This window comes from Ictidomys tridecemlineatus, chromosome 5 (genome assembly GCF_052094955.1).
Source record: "Ictidomys tridecemlineatus isolate mIctTri1 chromosome 5, mIctTri1.hap1, whole genome shotgun sequence".
Lineage (NCBI taxonomy): Eukaryota > Metazoa > Chordata > Mammalia > Rodentia > Sciuridae > Ictidomys > Ictidomys tridecemlineatus.
The window spans coordinates 18,217,475-18,240,018 of NC_135481.1; the positions used below are offsets into that span (position 1 = coordinate 18,217,475).

Consider the following 22,544-nt stretch of genomic DNA (forward strand, 5'->3'; position numbering starts at 1 on the left):
GTGGTAGAGCATTCCTGCGTTCAATCTCCAGTACCGAAAAAAAAAAAAAAAGTAGGAAGAGGGCTGAATTCATGAAACTTCCCTTCATTTTACAGGTAAAATACAACCCATGCTCAGAGAGGGGCAGTGACTTGTTGGAAGACACCCAGTGAGACAAGTCAGTGCCAGGATTGAACCCAGGGTCTCCGGTCAGTTCCATGCCCTCGGAGGATACAGCACAAGAACAGGAGCTGAAATTGCAGTGGGGACCTTAGGGTGAACACCAGGAGGCACTTTCTCTTGGACTTTGCAGGCCTCAGGACAGATAGCCAAGGAGTGCTCCCTCCTCCCTGCCATGCCTCTTGAGTAGCATACTGTGGAATGCAGTAGCTCCCTGTGGTTAGGAAGAGGCCAAGTTATTCTGCAGGGATTGGAGACAGGGTCCATGAGCAAGGGGAAAGCCACCATGGCCAGGATGCACGCTCAGCATCACTTTATTCCCACACAGCTCTAGGAGAGAGGATCCCGTTTAATAGATGAGGAACCGGAAGCCCAGAGAGGTCACACAACTAAAAAATAGAGGAACCTATGTGGTATGACCCCCCCAAAACCTTTGTCTCTCCCCTAGTTTCCCAAAACATAGACCACAAGATGAATTTAAAAACATGGTCCAGCCAGGCGCACACCTGTAATTTCAGCAACTCCAGAAGCTAAAGCAGGAGGATCAAGTTCAAGGCCAGCCTCAGCAACTTAATGAGACCCTGTCTCAAATTTTAAAATTAAAAAAATGGCTAGAGATGTAGCTCAGTGGTAGAGAGCCCCTGGGTTCAATCCCCAGTACTGAAAAAACAAACAGAAAAAAAATAAATCAGGCTGGGGCTGGGGCTCAGTGGTAGAGCTCTTGCCTCACATGGGTGAGGCATTGGGTTTAATCCTCAGCACCGCATAAAAACAAATAAATAAATATATTTAAAATAAATAAATAGAAACATGGTCCACCAGGTGTGTTTATAGGTGAACAACAAACACACTGATCCAAATGTAAATCAGGAAAAATCAATCATCTCATCAAACTCATGATTTCACAGATCGCCTAGCTCAGAACTAGACTAAATTTTAAAGGGAATTGATGTAAAGGAAAATATTAAATGGGTAATCATTCAGGGAGCAAAATTCCAGAAAGTGCCACATGACTGGCTAAAGCTTCCAAAATGGTGCTTGAAACCCTCCTGGTCAGAGGCAGTACATACGAGCCTCTGTTTGGCCACCACACGGGTCAGTCCTGAGTGTGACCCCTCCTGTCTAGCCCTTCTGACCATGTGTGGAGGGGGCAGGTCATCCCTGGTAACCTCAGCCTTGGAGAAAGAGAGCCAGAGCCCAGCTGCTGGGTTTTGGAATGGAAGGGAGCAGAAGCATGAAGGGTGAGCCTGTGGGGCCTCAGAAGTATGAGACACTGTCCCCAGACACCTGGAGTCAGCTCTGAAGAGAGCAGAAGTGTCCACTTAGCCTGCCCTGCATCGGTGCCCCTTCCTCTCTCAGTTTTAGCTCCTCGTTTTGAGTCCGGTTCCTATTCCCCGTCAGTCAGTTTCAGCCTTGCTCACTGTCTGAGGAGCCATGGGCAGGAGGGAGGCTCTGGGCCTCCCTGAGGAGGCGGCTAATTCCTGGGCCCTCCCTCATGGGCCTCCCAGCCTGATGAAAGGAGCAGTTCCACGCAGCCAAGCATGGAGCTTGGACGCTGGCTGCCTCCAGGCCCAAGGGACTGAGAGAGCATGCAGAACCCAGCCAGGTCCTGGCCTGCTATCCCGGCAGCCTGGGTCAGCCCCAGAGGGACAGGCGATTGGGAGGTCAAGCACTCTCACTCCAAGGCTTGACACTGGGCAAGCTTCCAGGGCAGCATCTGCCCTGTCAGTAGGAAGCTCTGTAGTGGAGGGCCACCTACTTCGGCCCCCTTATGACACTAGCTCTCGGGGCTGCCCAGCCTGCCATAATTAATCTCGGCCTATTCACTCAATCAGTAGGATTTGAGTCCTGAAAGATCACAATCATATTCATCAATAAGCATTTGAGGGGTTTCCCACAAAGTTCTGAGTCGAATGCTCTTGTGTAGGATTTTATTTGATCTTCACAATACTCGGGTATGTCTGTTATTCCCTCTTAACGGATGATAAGCTCAGTCTTAAAGAAGGGAACCATCTTGCCTGAGGCCAGATACAGGCACAGAAGAGCAGGACCCGCTCCCAGACTGTCTGGCTGAACTGTGCTATTTCTCCCATCCCCGGGAAGTGAGAGATCACCATTGGAAAAGAGGGTCGGTCCTTTACCCAAAACTTGAACTCCAATGGAACACAAAGCCCAAGGACAAGCTTTCTCCGTTGTCCATGCTTAAGTGTGAGGGAGCTAACAATCACTGGACCTCAAACCGTGAAATTTTCCACATTCAACACATCATTTAGTCCACGCCAACAAGAGCATAAATCATTATCCCCATCTTATAGCTGATGAGACTGAGACTGAGCAAGTGCCACCAGCCACTACCCCTGCCCCCGCCCCTCTCTGACCACCTTTCTCCCAGCGCACACCTGGATAGCAGGGAAGCAGACTCAGGGCAGGCGGGGAGAAGTAGCTGCCCGAGGGCTGCACTGAAGCAACACAGTTGTCCCGTGTCCTCTCCCCCACAACCCTCCACCGCCAGCCTCTCTTTTTTTTTTGTTTTTAAAGAGAGAGAGAGTGAGAGAGAGAGAGAGAGAGAGAGAGAGAGAGAGAGAGAGAACTTTAATATTTATTTTTTAGTTCTGGGCGGACACAACATCTTTGTTTGTATGTGGTGCTGAGGATCGAACCCGGGCCGCACGCATGCCAGGCGACTGCGCTACCGATTGAGCCACATCCCAAGCCCACCAGCCTCTCTTCTGCTGAAAAGATGTCAGTTTGTTTTCACTGCTCTTCTTGGCACATTGTTTAATTATGGTGATTATACATGTGTATGAAGAAAAACATGCGGAGGACTGGAGGTGGTTTTTAAGTGAAGTTAAGCAATATCAATGCCTGCAGGAAAGGAAGCTCTATAATAAACTCTTAGCCTTTGACTGCGCAGTTGGGTGTTGCTCACGGCAGTGATGTGCAAAGTAGGATTTCACCTGATTAGTGACCTAACCAGATCAGCATTCGACTTTCTGATGTGACTAGAAAATGCCCTTTAAGGGCTAGGGTTGTGGCTCAGAGGAAGAGCGTTTGCCTAGCAGATGTGAGGCCCTGGGTTTGATCCTCAGCACCACATAAAAAATAAATAGATAAAATAAAGGTATTGTGTCCAACTACAACATATATATTTAAAAAAAAAAGAAATAAAGAAAAATGGCCTTTAAAAAAATAGGATTCATTTGAATGTATCTCTCAGAATTCTGCAGAGAAGGTCTAGATCAGTAGTTCTTTTTTCTTTTCTTTTCTTTTTTTTTTTTTTTTTTCTTTTGAAGGAGCAGGTACCAGAAATTGAACCCAGGGCACTCAACCACTGAGCCACATTCCCAATCCTTTTTGGTGTTTTTATTTAGAGACAGGGTTTCACTGAGTTGCTTAGAGCCTCACTTAGTTGCTAAGGCTGACCCTGAACTCAAGATCCTCCTGCCTCAGCCTCCCATGCCGCTGGGATTACAGGCCTGTGCCACTGTGCCCGGCATCATGTCAGTAGTTCTTAACCTTCCTATGTGTCCCTGGGCCCCTCTGTCATCTAGTGAAGCCTGTGGATCTCTTCTCAGAAAAATGTTCTGAAGTGTGCAAAATAAAAATAAAATGAGTGTCTCAGTCTGTTTTTTGTTTTGTTTTGTTTCTGCTAAAACAGAATTCTATAAGCTAGGAAAACTATCTAGCTCACAGTTCTGAAGGTTGGGAAGTCCAAGACGGACAGGCAACATCTGGCGAGCACCATAACATGGCAGAAGTGTCAAATGGTGATCTCTCAGGAGAGAGATTCAGAAAGAGACAGACAGAAAGGGCGCTATTCTCCCCATCCCATATCTAGCCTACTCCTATAATAAAGGTCTTGATCCCTTCGTGCGGGAGGTACCAGAAGGTCTTCTCTTATCTTTTAAAGATCCCACCTCTAAATACAGTCACAGTGGCAATTAAATTTCAATGTTGATTTTCAGGGGGACATTCAAATCATAGCAACAGGCTTATAAAGAAAATCAATTATATCAAAATATGGTCATCAGGCTTTTTTTTTTTTACTGGAAATTGACCCAGGGGCTCTCTCCCACTAAACCACATCCTTATCCCATTTTGTTTTTTACTTTTTACTTTGTCAACAGGGTCTTGCTAGGTTGCTAAGGTCTCTAAGTTGCCCAGACTAACCTTGAACTTGTGATCCTCATGCCTCAGCTTCTGGAGTCTCTGGAATAACAGGCATTTTCCACCACACCCAGCCAAACAAATCATTAAAAAAAAGAATTTTTTTTTTTTTAATGTAAACCAGGTGTGGTGGCGCACACCTATGATCCCAGCAATTTAGGATTGCAAGTTCAAGGCCAGCCTGGGCACGTTTGCCAGTCTTTGACTTAAAAATAAATAAATAAAAAGGAAGGTGGTAGAGTGCTTGCCTAATATTCATGAGGTCCTATATTCAATCCCCAGTACCACCAAAGAATAAAATAAAATAAAAAGGACCAGGGATGTGGCTCAATGGTTGAGTGCCCTGGGTTCAAAGCTCCTCTGGGTTCAATCTCCAGTGCAAAATAATAATAATAATAATAATAATAATAATAATAATAATAAAAATAATAATCTGTTATTATTATTTGTGTAGAAATAGGTAATAATTTATAATTAATACATGAAACATCAAGATCAAACAAAAGGTTTAATAACTGCTGTAATTTTGAAATAGTGATGAATAGAAACCATATTTTGAAATATCTGTGAAAGCTATAATACAAATTAAAAATATCTATGATTCTTTTATGACACCATCTCAGGTCCTTGCTACTATGATTAATTGCCTATACTCATCATCAAAGAGAATGATGAAATTCAAGTAGAATTTAGTGAAACTAAATATACATTTTTTCTCTTCCAAATTTTCAGACTTTTCAAGTTCTACCCTTGGATTTTATGAGATCTCATAAACCCCAGATTAATAACTCCTGGTCTAGTTCTATCTTTTATTTTATAACATATGTATATAATTGTACCAAAAATAGATTTCAAAATCTAATTAAGTATATAAATAAACAAAGTGCCCAGAGCAGGTACTAGGTCTCAGGAAATGGTAGCCAGTCTGCCTAAGGCCTGGGTTCCTGCTGTGGTTGTGCTGCTTGGCACTGAACCAGGCCTTTCCCCACCACCACCAATGACCTTTGTGCTCCTCTCACACTGAAGCCACTCAGCAGGAGAAAAATAGTGTTAGGTCTGAGGTTATTTTAACTGGCCCACAATCCAGGCAAGAAGGTGGCTTCACAGTTGAGTCCTGTGGAGGCCCAGCCTCCAGAACACCCAAAGGCCTTTGTCCCCTAGAGCCTTGAACTGCCTACATCCTGGGAATCCCCACAGAAAGCCCTTGGCAACTGCTTCCCCCCTCTCTCTCCCTCTCTCTCTCTCTCTCTCTCTCTCTCTCTTAAATACTTTTAGTTGTAGATGGACACAAGACCTTTATTTCGTTTATTTATTTATTTTTATGTGGTGGTGCTGGAGAACGAACCCAGTGCCTCGCACATGCAAAGCAAAGCCTTCTACCACTGAGCCACAACCCCAGCCCCCCTGCTTTTCCTCTTGACTCATCCAAGGTCACATGAGAAGCACAGTTGTTAACCCGGTGACTAGGTCAGGGCTGACAGACTCACTAGAGACCCTGCGCACCAGAGGCAGCAGAGCTGAGAGGTTCACAGGGCCCAGAGGGCAGACAGAGCCTAGAGGAGAGATCCCTCCAGCTCTTCCAGCTCTGGCTTCAGCTTCTGAACAGGCCCAACCAGAACTCAGCCTCTGACTCCTCAGAGCTCAGGCCACCCTTCCCCCTGCCAAGACCTTCAAGGCTCTGGGGACTCATGCTCCCCTTTGGTCAAGCTCTGACAGATGACCCAACTCCCTTGTTCCAGAAACAGTTCCCTCACCCCTTTCACTTTCCTACCAAACCTGCTAATTTTGTGTCCCTTTGACCTCTGCTCCCCAAGGCAACCCCCAGTTATCAGAGGTGTATAGAATCGGGAGCAGAAAGACCTGTATTCAAATGGAAGGCCACTCCACCTCTGTGAGCCTCTCTGAGGAATGACCTCATCTATTTCATGGACATGCTAAAATTGCTGCCCTACCTCTCATAGCTGTTAAGAGGATCAAAAATATTTTTAACCACAATGAGATATTATCTCACCCAAGTTAGAATGGTTCCCATCAAAAATAGAGGGCTGGGGATATGGCTCAGTTAGTAGAGTGCTTGCCTCACATGCACAAGGCCCTGGGTTCAATCTCCAGCACCATTGAGAGAGAGAGAGAGAGAAACAACAAATGCTGGCAGGGATGTGGTGAAAGGGGAACTCTCATATAGTGTGGGTGGGAATGGAAATCAGAACAGTCACTACGGAAAACAGCATGGAGGTTCCTCAAAGAATTAAATATAGGAACATCATATGATCCAGCAGTCCCACGACGGGGTGTACATCCAGGAAAGGCAATCAGTCTGTCCAAGAGACATCTGCACTCCCTTGTTTACTGTAGCCCTATTCACAACAGCCAAGATGTGGAATCAACCTGCATCTATTGACAGATGAGTGGATAAAGAAGTGGAGAATATATACACGATATAATGTTGTTAAAAGTGAACGAGGGGCTGGGGTTGTGGCTCAGTGGTAGAGTGCTCACCTAGCATGCATGAGGCACTGGGTTCGATCCTCAGCACTACATAAATGTAAAATAAAGATATTGTGTCCACCTAAAACTAAAAAATAAATATTTTTTTAAAATTGAATGAAATCCTGTCATTTGTGGCTACATGGATGGAACTGGAGGACATCATTTAACGTGAAATAAGTCAGGCACAGAAAGACACCGCCATGTTCTCACCGAGATGAGGAAGTGAAGAGTTGATTTCATAGTAGAATAGTGGTTTCCAGAGTCTGGGAGGAGGAGAGAGTGGAGAAAAGTTGATTAACAGATACAAAAGGACAGTTAAATAGGTTTAAATTCTAGTGTTCTATAATAGTACAGTAGGGTGACTAAATTTAATAATTCATTATGTATTCAAAATAGCTAGAAGAAAGGATTTTAAATGTTTCTGACACAAAGAAATGATAAATTTTTGAGGTGGAAATGCTGTTTTTCCTGATTAGATCGCTGCACATTATATGCATGTGTCAAAATATCACATTATACCCCATGAATATGTACAATTATTATGTGTTAATTAGAAATTTTGAAACTTCTATTTTTCAATATTGGGGATTCAACTCAGGGCCTTGAGCATACTACTTAAGTTCTCTACCACTGAGCTACATCCTCAGCTCCTTCTTATGTTTTATTCTGAGACAGGGGCTTGCTAAATTGCCTAGGTTGGGCTTGAACTTGTGGTCTTCCTGCCTCAGCCTCTCAAGTAGCTGGGATTACAGATGTGCCTGACCAACAAACTTTTTTAGATAAGATATCATATTATAAACTTCAAAGCAGTTCAAAGCTATGACGTGGGGCTCATGACTGGGTTAATTGATGTGTTTCAATTCTCAGAGACCCTCAGGAGAAATGATACAAAGGAGTGGCTTTAGTGGTGGATTTCAGGCAGGTGGGGGATCCATATAACAAGGTGGCAGGACAGGTGGGGGTGCTCTGCCACATTTCCGTTTCCACCACTTCCCTAACTCATGCCCCAAGACATGCCCTTGGAGGCAGAGTCTCATCGCAAATCTGGTTGAGAGTTTGAAATGACCCCCAGCCCCAGCACAGGAAATTGGCTGGGGGGAGCATCATGGCTGATGCAGTCTCAGCTCAAGGCTGATCTGTTTTAGATGTGATCCACCCATTTTGTCTTAGCAACCACTGTGGAGCAAGAGGGCAATGTGGGATCAAACATGTTTCTGAGAGGTGAACCCCCCTGCAAAGGTGAACCCCACTGCAAAGCCAAGCCTGTGGCTCCCGGAGGGGATTTTTCAAACCCTAGGGTGGCTTGGAGTGAAACCTGCTGTAGTCATGCAGGTGAGCCCCAGGGGGCCTGGAGTCCACATCCAGCTCTGCCCATACCAACCACACCCACATGTGTGCCCACACAGAGATCAGTGGTCCTCTCTGAGATTATGTTCCCAGTCTATAGTAGACCCACAATAATCCCAACTCAACAGGGTCTTATGAGGATCTGTGGGTTCATGAGACACAAATGCCTGAAGTTGGGTTGGGGGATAAGTGTCAGCCCTGTGCTGCCTTCCTGTGCTGGCACTTGTCTAGGCCCCTGTGTGGCTGTTTTCTGCAAAGGAAAGCAGGTCTTCCCCCTGCTCAGAGCACTGTCACCTGAGTTGTTTATCCTGTGCAGTGGATGGAAGAAAAGCAGGCCATGCACCTACAATGTTATTCCACAACTCACCTTACGATGGGGCTGGAAGCCCTAGAAGATCCTTTTCTCCCTGTGAGGCTGCAATCCAGTGTCTACATCTGTGTTGCTTTCACATATTCCAATTAGTTTTCACCTTTGGCATCACAGAGAACCAGGCCCTGTCAGCAGCTCCCACATGTCTGAAAGGGTTTCATCAATGCCCTCTGTCTTTTGGGTCCAGAATGGTTTGAATCCCAGCTAGGAGCAGTGACATGTGCCTGTGACCCAGCAACTCGGGAGGCTGAAGCAGGAGGTGCTTGAGCCCAGGAGTTTGAGACCAACCTGGGCAACAGAGCAAGACCTTGTCTCAAAAAAAAAAAAAAAAAAAAAGAAGAAGAAAAGAAAAGAAACAGTTCAAATCCCTGCTCTTACCAGCTATAACTCACTAGCTATAACCTTGGACAAGTCACTAAGCCATTCTGTCTCAGTTTCCTCATCTGTAAAACAAGGATATTAATTCAACCAATAGCTGAATGGATGTATACTTAACTTCACAAGAAAATGCCAAATATAGCTGGATGCAGTGACACCCACCTGTAATCCCAGCAACTTGGGAGGCTGAGGCAGGAGGATTACAAACTAGCCTCAGCAATTTAGCAAGGCCCTAAGCTACTTAGTGAGACCCTGCCCCAAAAGAGTTGGGGATGTGGCTCAGTGGTAAAGCATCTCTGGTTCAATCCCTAGTACAAAAAAAAAAAAAAAAAGACATTAACTTATTATTTTTTTTCTTTTCTAAATTGTGTTTTGTAGTGCTAGGGATCAAACCCAGGCCCTCCCACATGCTAGGCAAGTGTTCTACTGTTGAGCCATACCCCCAACCCCTTGAATGTTTTGCTTTTAAGTTATTGCTCTATTTACAGTTAGTTTTGTGTGTGGTGTGAGGTAAGGATTTCTTTTTCTTTTCTTTTTTTCAATACTGTGGATTGAACCCAGGAGTATAGAAACACTGAGCTACAATCCCAGGCCTTTTTTTTTTTTTTTTTTTTAGAGAGAGAGAGAGAGAGAGAGAGAGAGAGAGAGAGAATTTTTTAATATTTATTTATTTATTAGTTCTCGGCAGACACAACATCTTTGTATGTGGTGCTGAGGATCGAACCCAGGCCGCACGCATGCCAGGCGAGCGTGCTACCGCTTGAGCCACATCCCCAGCCCCCCCCAGACCTTTTTTTGTTTTAAGAAGTTCTCACCAAGTTGCCCAGGCTGGCTTCAAACTTGTGATCTTTCTGCCTCTGCCTCCTCAATCACTGGGACTATAGGCATGCACCACCAATTTTGATTGATAATCAAATTTTCTGTCTCTATTGTTGAACAGTCTGGAGTCAATTTTTTCCTTTTTCTTTTTAATCTTCTGGAGCCAATTTTAACTGGATATCTAGGGGGTAAGAAAGGAGGACCTGGCTGAAGTTCTTTTTTGTTTTTAATCATTTTAGTGACAAATGGAACACAGTTATTTGTTAATTTATTTTTCACATCATCTTTATTTGTTTATTTTTATATGGTGCTCACACATATGAGGCAAATGCTCTACCACTGAGCCCCAGCCCCAGCCCCCAGCTGAAATGTAATTGCCACATAGTTCTCTCTAAACCTGACCAATAACTTCCAGAGGACAGTCAAAGGCAAAGGGGATAGAAACAGAAGCAAACTCTGTCTGTATCCCAGCTCAGCATTGACTATTTTATTAATAGACACAATATTGGAGGCTGAGGGAGGAAGATCACTGGAACCCAGCCTGGGAAACGTAGAAAGACCTCATCTCAAAAGAAAAAAATAGCATGACCTATGTATATGGCAAATAATATGAATAATTCCAATAGTATTAAAAAGTATCGAATGAAAAGTTAAATTCTCCCACCTCCAGAACCATTATCCAAAGGTAACCACTCAAATAGTGATTGATTTTTATCTCTGACAGCAAACATATATTCCTGCCTACATTTCATCCATTATCATTTGATTTATCATTTCTAGAACAACTCTAATTATTCTCTGCTGGAAAAAGTTGTATTCCTTAGATCCATCTCATCTCTCCTCTCTTGTCACCCTAGTCCCGATATTAGATCTTTTTTAAATTAATGCCAAATGTTCTGCCAAATCCTGAAGCTGCTGCCACAGCTGTATTTCAGGAAGCCCGTCTTGCAAGGTTGCCACCCATCCCCAGCAGCAGAGCATCAGACAGGACACTTCCATCAGCCCATTTCCTGATTCCAGACATCAACGCTGAGCTGGACAGAAGGAAAACAGCCTTTTGGTGTCTTGTGTTCTCCCCAACAATGGTGCAAATGACAGGACTGGGCCTGTTTCCTGAAAGGGAAGAAGGCGGGGAGAAGGATGTTGCCAGTGGATTCAGGGTCCCTGTGTGGTCTCCATCCCTTCCCTTGCCTTTCCATCTATAAAATACAAGAGAAGTTCCTATCTTAGACTTTCTTTCTTTCTTTCTTTCCTCCCTCCCTCCCTCCCTCCCTCCCTCCCTCCCTCCCTCCCTCCCTCCCTCCCTCCTTTCTTTCTTTCTTTCTTTCTTTCTTTCTTTCTTTCTTTCTTTCTTTCTTTCTTTCTTTCTTTCTTTTTGTACTAGAGATTGAACCTAGGGGCCCTCTACCACCAAGCTACATTTCCAATCCTTTGTATTTTTTAATTGAAATTTATTTTTACTTTGAGAGTTTCCAAGGTTGGCCTTGAATTTGTGTGCCACTGAATCTGGCTCTACCTTAGACTTTCATGTTAAGAGTTTTAGAGAGGGGCTTCAGGGAGAACTTTCTGAAAACTACAGACAGGCTGTCCTCAGAGATAATGCAATAATATAATGGTAATGGGGGCTGCTCCTGAGGGCATTCTGTGGGCACCATTCTGGTGCTGTCCTATTTCATCTTCAAAACTCTCAGGTGGGCATTTTTCTCCTCACATAACAAGAGGAAACAGGATTAGAGACATTAGGCAAATTGTCAAAGCTCATATACCGGAAGGCCTGTGCCATCAATCCAATCCAATCTGCCTCATGAAAGCACTTGAATGTCTGGAAACTGAAAAACTCAAAGATCCTTCTTGAGCTTCAGAACAGGTGGGAAGCCAGGAGCTTAACCCTTCCTGAGCTCATGGAGATCCTGCCTCCTAGGGCCTGAGAAGAGTTCTTTCAGCAGCTTACCTCCTTCCTTCCCTCCTCTCTCCCTCCCTCCCTTCTTTCCTTTCTTCCTTTCTTCCTGTACTGGGGATTGAACCCAGTACACTAGCCACTTAATTGCTAAGCCACATCCCCAGCCCTTTTTATTTTTTATTTTGAGAAAAGTTCTCAGCTAAGTTGTTCTGGGCCTCGCTAAATTGCTAAGGCTGGCCTCAAACTTGCAATACTTTTGCCTCAGCCTCCAGAGTCCCTGGGATTACAGATATGTGCCACTGCAGCCGGCTCAGAAGCCTTGTCACAACTGGAGAAGAGCAGGGGGACTCTTTGGCCTGGGGAGACCTTTGCTTCCCTGTGGCAGGAACTCAGATGATGCAGAACATTCCTAGCTTGGGGACATTTCTCTTCCCTTGCCCTCCTGGAGACAGAGCTGTCTACATATAACCCATCCCACACACCAGCATTCTCTATACTACACCATGCCCTGGGGATATTGGGAACTCACAGGCCTCAGCCTCTGCCTGGCCTGGCACTGGCTGCAGCAGAGCAAAGCTGCTTCCCTTCAGACCCAAGGCCAAAGGCCTGGGAAGGAAACTAAGTGGAGTGAGATGAGGTGGGAGGCCCAGAACGCTGAGTTTGCTGGAAGGGTGCCTGGAGGGAGGGAGCCAGGAAGGGCCAGCCCAGATCTTTGGGTGAAGCCTGCCAGGTTGCACTGGATTCAGGGCCACAGGCACCTCACCTTGACCATCCAGCCCAGGCTTGCAGTCAGGAGGTTCTGGGGGTGGAGTCCTAACTGGGTTACACTGTGAGGGATGAACCTGAACCTGGCCCTGGCCCAGGCTATCGGATGTTTTTCTTTGAGAGCAGTCATGAGGGTAGCCAGCAAGCAAAGAAATGTCTATATTTTAGCTAAGCTTCTTTCTTGTGGCTCTAGTCTGGGACTCTGTCCTTCAGAGCCCAACATTAAGAAGTGATTTAAACAGAGACACAAACAAGGAAAAAAATCAAAGCCTCTCTGCTTTTATATGAGGGCAGGAGTCCCCCCACCCCCTGCAGGCTGGAGCAAATCTAACAAACCCAGGCCTCAGCCTCCTAGATTTGCCCTCCTGGGTCTGGGCTGCTGTTGCGCTCTCTTGGCTAGTGGCCTGCCAGGGACAGCTGCCTTGCTTATCCACAGTGATGACTCCACAGTCTGTCTCAGCTCTGGCAAACGGACCACAAATTGTCCCATCTAGGTCAGGGGATCTCAACAGCAGCATTTCCAACATGTTGGGCCAGATGTTGTGTAGGGCTATCTTGTGCAGCACTTCTGGCCTCTACCCACTGAACGCCAGTAGCAACGCTCCCAGTTGTGACAAACTAAAATATCTCCAGACATTGATAAATGTCTCCCAAAGGGCAATATCAGCCCTGGTTGAGAACCACTGCTCTGGATCCATTCTTTCATTCTTGAATAATAAGATTTTTGTTTTTCAGGTGGTACATAATCAGGAAAAAAGACCAAGAAGCTGAGAAACTGCCCCTGCAGCTAGGTGTGGCCATGACTAAGACCTGGTCCATGAGATGCATGAAATATGGGCAAAAAATCACTTCCAGAAAGCAGTGGAAGAGTGGACCCCTTCTCCCTCCCACTACTTAGAATAAAGTGCAGTATCTGGAGCTGGGTTACCTCCACTGATAAGATGGCTGAACAGCAAGAGAGAAGGAGGCCAGGTCCCGGGTGACCACTAAATTCGCACACAGAAGAAATGAACTTGTGTCAGAATTATCTTGACCTCACTTCCCCAGAGCCCAGGGTTAGCCTCTGATGAATTCTCCTGACACCATGGCCTCTTGCCAGTCACAATCAAATCTAATCCTAAGTAACATATAAGATATAACTTGACGATGCTAATGGTATCAATCACCCACTTTCTAAAAACTAGGGACCTTCGGAGTGGCCCAGCCCAGTTCTGATACCACTGAACCCCTCCACATGGTCATCATCCCCTGTCCTTCTCCTTCCCTATGGCTCCCCATCTCAGGAAAGGAACCCCCATACCTTCAGAACTGAGTCATCTCTGATGTCCTTGCCTCCCACTCCATTCCTCCCACATTCACAAAGCCCTCAATTCCCCATTCTGCCTCCTACAGAGTCTAGCCTCCACACCACCTGCAATGCCTCACTACCCCTCACCTTGTCTCCTGTGAAACTGGTCTCCTTGCCTCCAGGTTCCACCTCATGGACTGTGGCTCCCCTCCTTAAAACACTCCCAATGCCTCTCCTTGGTCTCTGGGGCAAAGTCCAAGCTTTCTGGGTGAACAGCATGACCTTCTGCCTTTTCCCACCTATCCCTTAGTACCTCTCCCTATAGGATACCTCAAGAAGGATTGGCCACAGGTCTGGTAACACACTGTGATTCTCAGTTCCCTCTTTCTCAGGTGTCCTCCCCAACTCCTCTGTTTGGTAAACTTCTACTCTTCCACTAAGGCTAGTCAAAAGTCACCTAGGAGGCCATGCATGATCCCCCCCCTCCCCACCCCCCAAAAGCAGCCCATTGATCCCTGCTCTGCCCCACTGTGTTTACTGAGGTGGGGCACTGTTTCCCACAATGGCAGCAAGCAAATAGAAAGGATCCTGTTTTATTGTACTTGGAGTCCATAGCACCTAATGTAATGTTGGCACCCAGTAGGTACTCAACACATATTATTATTACCCATTTACTAGGCCCTTACTATGTGACAGGCCCTGAGCTTTATCTAAATTACCTCATTATAGGGGCTTGGGATGTAGCTCAGTGGTACAGCACTTGCCCAGCCTGTACAAGGCCCTGGGTTTGATCCCCAACACCTCGAAATGAAACGATTTATCTTACTTTGTTTTCAAAATTCCCTTCCCAGGAGTGATTATCTTTTCTGAGAGAAAAGAATGAGAATGAGAAGCCGGTTCAGGTCACACAGCTTATGCACAGCATTGTCAGAGACCAATTCTTTCTGCCACATCTGGCTCTGCCTCAGGATCTGAGCCCACCTCATTGCCAACCCCAGCCATGGTTTCTAGGGAAGCATTGATCCCCAAAACTAACCAAACATGGTGTGGGAAAAGTCCTTTGTCTTTTTATTCAGCTAATAAGTTGTGATTTCTTTTTCTTCTTCTTCTTTTTTTTTTTTTTTTTCTTGGTACCGGGAATTGAACTCAGGGGCTCAGAGGCACTTAACACTGAGCCACATCCCCAGCCCTTTTTTATATTTTTATATAAAATAAAGATAGGGTCTTGCTAAGTTGCTGAGGCTGGTTTTGAACTCAGGATCCTCCTGCTTCAGTCTCCTGAGCCGCTGGGAGTACAGGAGTGAACAACTGCGCCCAGCAAAATGGAACTTTTAATATGAAAACAAGGAAAAACCATACACACACTTTTTAAAAAAAAACAAAAAAACAGATGAGCATGTTCAGATTCTCCCACTGAGCTGTCACTTCCTCCTCTTTAAAATCAGCAGGTGAGACTAGACAGTGTCAAAGATCCTTATCAGTCCAGTATCCTGTGATTCCATGATTAGCTTTGCAGATGGATAGTGGGCTGGTGAATTCTGGGGGAAAGGGGAGTTCCCTAGGGACATGGGCTATGGGAGGAAGAGGATAGGGTGATGCTGCAAACTGACCAGCACCCACCCCCTCCCCTTTATGACTTGACTTTGGAGGTCCAAAGGAAGAAAGGGAAGATTTGCCTAAGAACATCCTTACACTCCTCCTCAGACCTCTCTGATGGTCCTGATCAGTCTGAACACTGGCTGGACTAGAGCTTAGGGTTCAGACCTATGAGTTTTCTGCTTCAAGTAGTGTTCTGTTCCCTCTCATCTTCCTGTCGGTTGGCCACCCCTTTGGCTTCTTGGGCTGCCTGAACCGTCTTCCCCACTCCTGCCAGTGGGGCTTTCTGGAAAGCCCCGCACTGTGCTACTGACACAGGAAGGGGACAGGGAGGCCCTGTGGGTGAGTTCCTGCGGAGGCTCAAGCTCTCAGCTGTAGCCTTTGGAGCCTCAGTCACTTCCCTTCCCCCACCCTCCCAGCTGAGCGGCCAGAGGTTTCATCACAGCTAAATTGTTGTCCTTATAAGGAAGGCCTCTGAGCCGCTCCCCAGGGCCAGGCTGACTGGTGGGGAGCCAGGCTGGGCCTCGGGGCATGTCTAGATGCAAGGAAGTGGAGATGCCCCAAGCCCAAGTCCCTGGGCTGAGCCTCCACCTGTAGTCACAGACCCTCCAGAGTTAATGACAGGAAGCACTCAGCTGTGGCTGTAGGCCAGGACTGCATAGGGTCCTAATGCTAACTTTGGTCTCCTAAACAAGTTGCTTAAGCCTATTTCCTAAACTGTCAAATGGAGTGAACATTACATTTTCCTCATGAGACTTCTGTGGTGACAAGGAAAGATCAACAGCCCATGAGGCTGGAGTTATTAAGCATTTCCTATGGGGCTGGGTCTTGGGCTAAGTGTTCAACAGCAGCCTTGTGGAGGAGAGAGAATCCATCCATTTTACAGATAGGAAAACAGGCACAGTTAGTCTGAACTCACTCAAGTTGCTGTGTTTTTTGTTTTTTCGTGGTACCTGAGAGTGAACATTCTAGGCAAGTTCTCTACCACTGAGCTACATCCAGTCCCACTCTTGGGGTTTGAATTTAGGTGTGTCTGTCTTCAAATCTAAAGTATGTTTTTTCTACTTATACCCAGCTCTTTCAGTCAGAAATACTATTTCTTGAATAAGATTATGTCTACAGGGAGGAACTTCTGCCATCACCTCTCTGCCCTTCTTGTTCCCTCACACAGCCTCCTGTCACAGAAACCTCCACTTGAGTTCATGTGGTCTTTCCTGAAAGCTCTATTTGTCTGGAACATGAGAGGCAAGTTAGGAGAGGCAGGAAAGTGAGATTTGGACGCACAAAATACAGTGGCTCCAAAGACACAGGAAGCTTCCAGGACCCAGGCCCAGGTGGAGGGAACAAGAGGAGGCAAAAGGGAAGGCCCTCACCAACCTCCCCCCATCCCGGCCCCTCTGAAGGCAGCCACCTTGTGGTTTGCAAAATCCTGCAGTGAGATTACCCACAGGGACTCAGGCTAGAGGTTTTGCAGTTTGTTCAAAAAGAAGGCTCCCCTTCTCTTCAGTCCTCAAGACCACAAAGCAAGCTCTTGCCACAACCTTTCTCAGCCCTGTGATTAGCCACCAACACCATGCCAGAAGCTATTCCCTTCAAAGTGGCCCTCCAGAAGCGACTTAATTCTTGGGTCAGGGTTGAAGGGACACTCCCACCCATAGAGACTCATTTCAGATAAAGGGGCCTGAAAGTGGTTCTTCCGAGGTTCCCCAGCTTCTGCAGGACACATGTGGTATGGCTGTCACACATAAGATCAGTGACAGGGAAATTCACAAGGGACACAAGGGTCACAGCCACAGTTGATAGGTCCTGGGTCAGGTGCTTCCTGTTATGTTGGTCACAGGGACTGTGCAGTGGCCCTCACAGAGAAGGAAAGGAGCCAGCCTCTGGCAAGCACAGCAGTGCTTTCCCACATAGAAGACTGGAGAGTAGTTTAATCCTCTTTTGTGATTGGGAAAAATGAGAGCCCCCAAGACTGAAACTTACCCAAAGTCCCTGGGTGGGGTTTGAAAATCGGTAGTCTAACTGAAGAGTTCTGTAAATGGGCCCAGGGCTTGCTTCCCTGAGAACACTTGAGGTGCCAAGAAGTATCAGGAGTCCCCAGGCATAAAGCAGAGACCAGGCTCACCCCTAATCAGGACAAGGCTCAGAAGTAAAACAGCTGGTGGTGTCACTTGAAACCTTTATAGGAAACACCTTTTCATAAGAATCAAAAATCAAAATTGGGGGAAATTGTGTTGGGGGGCCACATTTGTGTATAGTCTTAAGATGCCTTGCACAGATTGCTTAGTACTTGCAAAAGAATAAACATGAATCAGATAGTAGAAAAGCAGATACTTTGCTCAGGTGATAAAAATGAACAGCATCAAAGAGGGTCAAATGGATGTCACACCACTAGATATGATTTCCTGAAAAGGAACCACTTACCTTCCATGCAGGTTTCTGGCCAAGAATCCATAGTCTCAACCTCAGACAAACCCCAAAGGAGGAACGGTCTATTAAAAGGGTTAGGAGGAAGACTATTCTTACAAAATGTCAGTGTCGTGAAAGACAGACTGTAAATGTTTCAGATTAAAGGAGACTAAAGAGAGTTGATAATTGTGTGTAATAGCTGACCAGGACAAGAGGAAAAATATGATAGGAATTATTGTGTCAAATGATAAAAACTGGAATATAAAAAACAAACTGTTAAGCTTACTGACACTGGTAACTATAGCATGATTACATGAGAGAATAAACTTACTTTTAGGAAACACACATTGAAGTATTTAGGGATAAAGGACCATGATAACCAACTTTCCAATGATTCAGAGAAAAAAAAAATGTGTACACATGGAAGAGAGAAAGTGCTGAGAAGATAAAATAATGGGTCAATCTGGGCAGAGTATGTGGATGTTCATTGTACTAGTCTTATTCTTGCAACTTTTATTTCCAAATAATGTTTTTTAAAATAAGAAAGCACTGCTCCTCACATTTAGACCCTGGCCCAGAGAAACATTGAGGGGGAGGGGTAGTTGGGTGGGGCCTAGCTGAATTTAGCAGGAGCCCAGCACTGGGAGAAGCAATACCTCCAGCCCAGCCTACAGGAAGTGGGCCCTGGAACTGTCGGGAACTATGATGCCAACTGCCACCTACCCTCTGCTCCCTCAAGGCCAGACCTAGAGCTGGCTACCACACCAACAAACAGGCTTAGGACTGGTAAGTTTCATAAAAAGGGATTTATTGCCAAACTTCAAAAAAGGCGCTTCATAAGCAGAGGACACAGAATGCCTTCCCCAGGGAGAGGCAGAAAGGTGGCCAAAGCATGGGAATAGACCTACTTGCCCTGCCACGCCAACAGAAGAAGAAACTGAGGCCCAATTCCTGGCAGTAGATGACTTGGCTAAAGTCCAGCCAGTCCTGGCTGCTGATGGGGGAGGCTGTTCCCTGAGGGAAGATGACAGGGGGTCATGTGATGGGCACCTGATAACATTCTTGCTCTTATACAGAAGAGATGGAAGGAAAGGCATACTGTGGCATAGGAGCCTAAGGACTGTGGTTTGTGAAGGATGATGAGGGCTCATGAACCATGGCATTGCTGCTCACCTCTGCACCATCGGGGTACAGACCAAAGAGGAGACCTGCCTCTTCTGATCTCTGCCCACTGCCCTCAAGGACAAAGTGACAGTACAGTAATGAAGACATCAACCTGCACTGGCAGGTCTCAGTGGGCATGGCTGGTGGCTAAAGATGGGTGGAGCAGTGGGCAGAAAGGCCAGGGCCTGCTGCTGTGGCCCTCTCTTCTCTTCTGTAAACAAAAGTGCACTTGGAGAAACCTCCTGGGCAGGTCCTAGAGAAGTTGCCTCCATCCCCACCCCTAAGCTCCACCCTCAGTCTAGTTGCTGCAGCAGAATGAAACTGGATGTGCTCCCAGATCCAGGCACAATTCGGGAGGGGACTTGGGAGGGGACCAGGAATGGGCCAGGAAGGGAGAGAGGAGAAAATCCTCCTTCCACTACAAAGTTAGGAGGGGTGACCCACCAGGGGTCTGAGCTGAAGAGGGCTAGAGGGGAGAGGGAAGGGATGTCAGATTCCAGCAGGCCCCATCAGTGTACGAGGAGATGATGGAGACACTGGGCCTGTTTGATTTGAGGAGGAACCACAGAGACCCAGATAAGTCCCATCTGGGGAGGCACAAAAATTGGAGGGGAATTCTGAGGGCTGATTTATGATAATCACATACAGGTTTTTTTTAATGTTGACACTGGGCCACTCAGGGGTTCACCTCTTCGGGAGTGTGCAAGGCTAGACACAGCTAGTCCAGAAGTAAAAAACAAGTTAGGAGACCCTCTGGTTCCTCTCCTTTCCTGAAATGCCCTAGACTTGTGCCTCCAATTGCAGCTCATCAAAGAGAAGGAGGCTGCAGAAAATGCCCTTGCTTTAAAATTAACAGGCCCAGAGAGGGGCCACACAGCAAATGCCTTCCACACGAGATGGAAGCATCTGCCTCAGGAGGCCCTAGCTGAGTCCCAGGTTTCACCCAGCTGAGGGATGATCCTATAGCCTACACCCAAGGCCTCTAAAGCCATTCAGAATAAGTGCGAAGGAGGCTGACTTGGAGGCTGTCTGGGAACATCTAGAGATGAGAGGAGGGACTACAGTGGGGCTCAGCTGTGTTCTATTCAGAAGTCAGGAATGTAAACTACTGGGGGTGGGGAACAGAGATGATGCCACCCCTAGAAACCCCAAGAACTGTGCCAAAGCCCTGGGGAAGTTTGGAACAATCACTCAGCACACAGGGCCTGAGTGTGAGCTCCTAGCACAGAGTCCCAGGTGAGGCCAAGCCAGAGAGACAGACAGTGGTGCTGGTTGGCACCTGGCACCACTGGCCAGGGCAGAGTGGGAAGGACACCAGGAGTTTCTTCAGGTCCTAACCAAACCCTGACATGCCCAATGGGCTTCATTTCTCAACAAGGCTGGGCTTTGATGGGCGCAGCCAAGAGGATCTGCGCCTCTGGCCCAGCAGGCCTACGGTGCACTTCTCCTATAGAGGGTCACCAGTTCCTTCCGCTTCTCCTTTAGCCCAGGGGCTTCCTGACTTAGGTCTCCCAAATCTTTCATTTCCTGCAGTACCTGAGTGGCCTGCCTCAGCTGCTCCACAGCCTGGCTGAGCAATGTCTCAGCACTCACAGGGGGTGGCTCACTGCCCAGCACCTTGTTCAATAGTTTCTCTGTCTGTTCTGAGGCCATCTTCACCTCCAGTTGGGCCCGATACAGCTGTTCCCTGGGCAGCCGTGGATGCCTGGAGCCTTCTCCAAGCAGGTCTCCAAGGGAGGAGCAGCGGGGATGGAATTGAGGTGGCAAGTCACAGGGGGGCAGTGCTGTGGATGTCGTTGCACCCTCTCGGGCAGTTCCTAGAGTGCCTGCACCTTGGGATGGCTTAGGCTCAGGACCATCATCCACACCATTCACTGAGAACTGTGCTGAGCCTGGGGCAGAGGACCCAGCAGTCCCAGAACTCTGGGCTGGCTCAGAAGTCTCCATCCCACTCAAACAGGCTTTCATTTTCTCCGATAAGATCTTGGGTGGGGGTGTAGGGGGCTTCCCACCCCTAGGGGAAGCCTCAGCAGTCTCAGAACAAGGTACCTTGGAGAGTTCAGCCCTCTCCAGAACAGAGAGCTCCTTGAGGCTGGGGCTCTCCCAGCTCACCTTCAGTTTGTCAGGCAAGATGCTGTTGGGAGGCTTAGAGCCACTGTCCTCCCCCAGCAGGATCTCCGAGTCCTCCTGGCTCTCAGGTTGGGCTTCAGAGCTGGCTGAGACTGGGGTTGGGGCTCTGTCCCCAGAAGGGGGCTCCACCTTATCACTAAGGCTGGTCTTCTCAAGTGCTGGGGAAGGCTTGGTAGGAGGCATAAGGGGCTGAAGTGTCTTCCAGGGCTGGACCTCACTGACATCATTGCTGGGGGCACTGTCCGGAACATCGAGGTCCAGGCGCAAAAAACCGTCAGAAGCTGCGTTGGCTACCTGGTGGGGGGGATGGTATGTGGGTGTCAAACAGGCTGAATGGTCACTGAGTCAAATGTAAATTCCCCCAAGTTTCAAGCTCATTCACTTCTGCTTCCCTTTCTGGAGACCTGTGTCCTATCTGCCAGTTCCTCTCCAGCCCTTGCCTAACCAGCTGAACACCAGGGGAGAGCCACTGTACCAAATGGGCTTGTCTCCCCACCTCACTCTGGTGACCCAGGGGACACCCAGCAGCCCAAGTTATGGGGATCTTGTCACAGAGCTTCAGAGATCTTGGAGTAGAGGTGGCAGGAGGCTTCTCTTAAGGTTCCTCAGATGTTGGGGATGCTGGCAGGGACCCTCACACCCTTTTACATGCCCCATGTGATCTGGCCAATACCTGCTCTGAGTCATGTGGAACTCCCACAGAAACATTCCTCCAGTGCGTGCACAGCGCACACGCACACACTGTGCCTCCCTGAGCTCCTCTCGAAGGTCCCACCTCAGATCTTCCCCATGGGTGTTCCTGTTCTTTTGAGGACCTCAGCTCCCCTTCTGCAGCTCCTCTCCTTCAGTTGACAGAAAAGAATAGGCTGCCTCCTCTCCACAGCAAACCTTCTGATGACCCTGTCCCTTTGTCCCTCTCATGGTGCCTGCCCCTCTAATGGTCCCTGCCATGTGCGGTGTCCACAACATCTCTACCCTGACTCCTTCTCCTAGAAAACGTGCTGCAAACATTATCACTTGCCTTTTCCTTGTTAACTGTGGATTGGATGCCAGCCTGGCTGCTGTTCCCCAGGTCTGGCCGCGCCCCTCCTCTCTCCATGCTCTACCACTGATCTGCATCCCCAGCCCTTTATGTTTTATTTTGAGAAGGGGTCTCACTAAGTTTGAGGCTGCCCTTGAACTTGTGATCCTCCTGCCTTAGGAACTATGACTGTATATCACTGCACCCCATTTGGTCTCTCTCGCTTCCTCTTCCTTGGCTGATGCCTACTGCTCCTCTCTAGCCCCCAAATATCATATTTGCTGAGGTTCTTTCATGGCCTCCAAAATTGGACACCCACATAAGCTGCACTGGTCTAAAAGGGGTGCCCCCTTACCCCTCATTCTTGCTCATACATTCTACCAAATTCCCTGTGCCCAGCACCTCCCTTTGCCCAGTCTTCAGGCCTTTGACACCACTGACCACTTTCCTCCTCTGTCCAATCCCAGTATTCAAGCAAGCCTCGATAGCTCTTGTTTCCCAGTGTCTCCCACTAACCCTTCCCTTCTCATCCATACCTGAA

At 47.3% G+C, this 22,544-nt stretch overlaps 2 protein-coding genes across 18 annotated transcripts in view; both read right to left on the minus strand.

Moving 5' to 3' along the window:
• Ankdd1a (ankyrin repeat and death domain containing 1A) overlaps positions 1-9,832 on the minus strand; it is a 67,114-nt gene extending 57,282 nt beyond the window's left edge. For all 11 annotated transcript variants that reach the window (XM_078049483.1, XM_078049476.1, XM_078049479.1 and 8 more), the window contains exons 1-3: positions 9,727-9,832; positions 8,531-8,840; positions 7,027-7,079 (exon numbers count right to left, since the gene is read on the minus strand). In XM_078049483.1, the coding sequence (XP_077905609.1) occupies positions 7,027-7,056 (30 nt within the window). In that variant the 5' untranslated portion in view covers positions 7,057-7,079; positions 8,531-8,840; positions 9,727-9,832. The remainder of the gene's footprint in view (positions 1-7,026; positions 7,080-8,530; positions 8,841-9,726) is intronic.
• The window catches only part of Plekho2 (pleckstrin homology domain containing O2), a 34,146-nt gene continuing 21,145 nt past the window's right edge, over positions 9,544-22,544 (minus strand). For 2 of the 7 annotated variants that reach the window (XM_078049488.1, XM_040274449.2), the window contains 3 exons: positions 20,389-21,276; positions 13,324-13,381; positions 9,998-10,843 (listed from right to left, as the gene is read on the minus strand). In XM_078049488.1, coding sequence (XP_077905614.1) covers positions 10,662-10,843; positions 13,324-13,381; positions 20,389-21,276 — 1,128 coding nt within the window. In that variant the 3' untranslated portion in view covers positions 9,998-10,661. Of the gene's footprint in view, positions 9,912-9,997; positions 10,930-13,323; positions 13,382-18,479; positions 21,277-22,544 lie in introns of those variants that run through there. The other 5 variants (XM_040274451.2, XM_021727477.3, XM_021727470.3 and 2 more) reach the window with 5 other exon arrangements.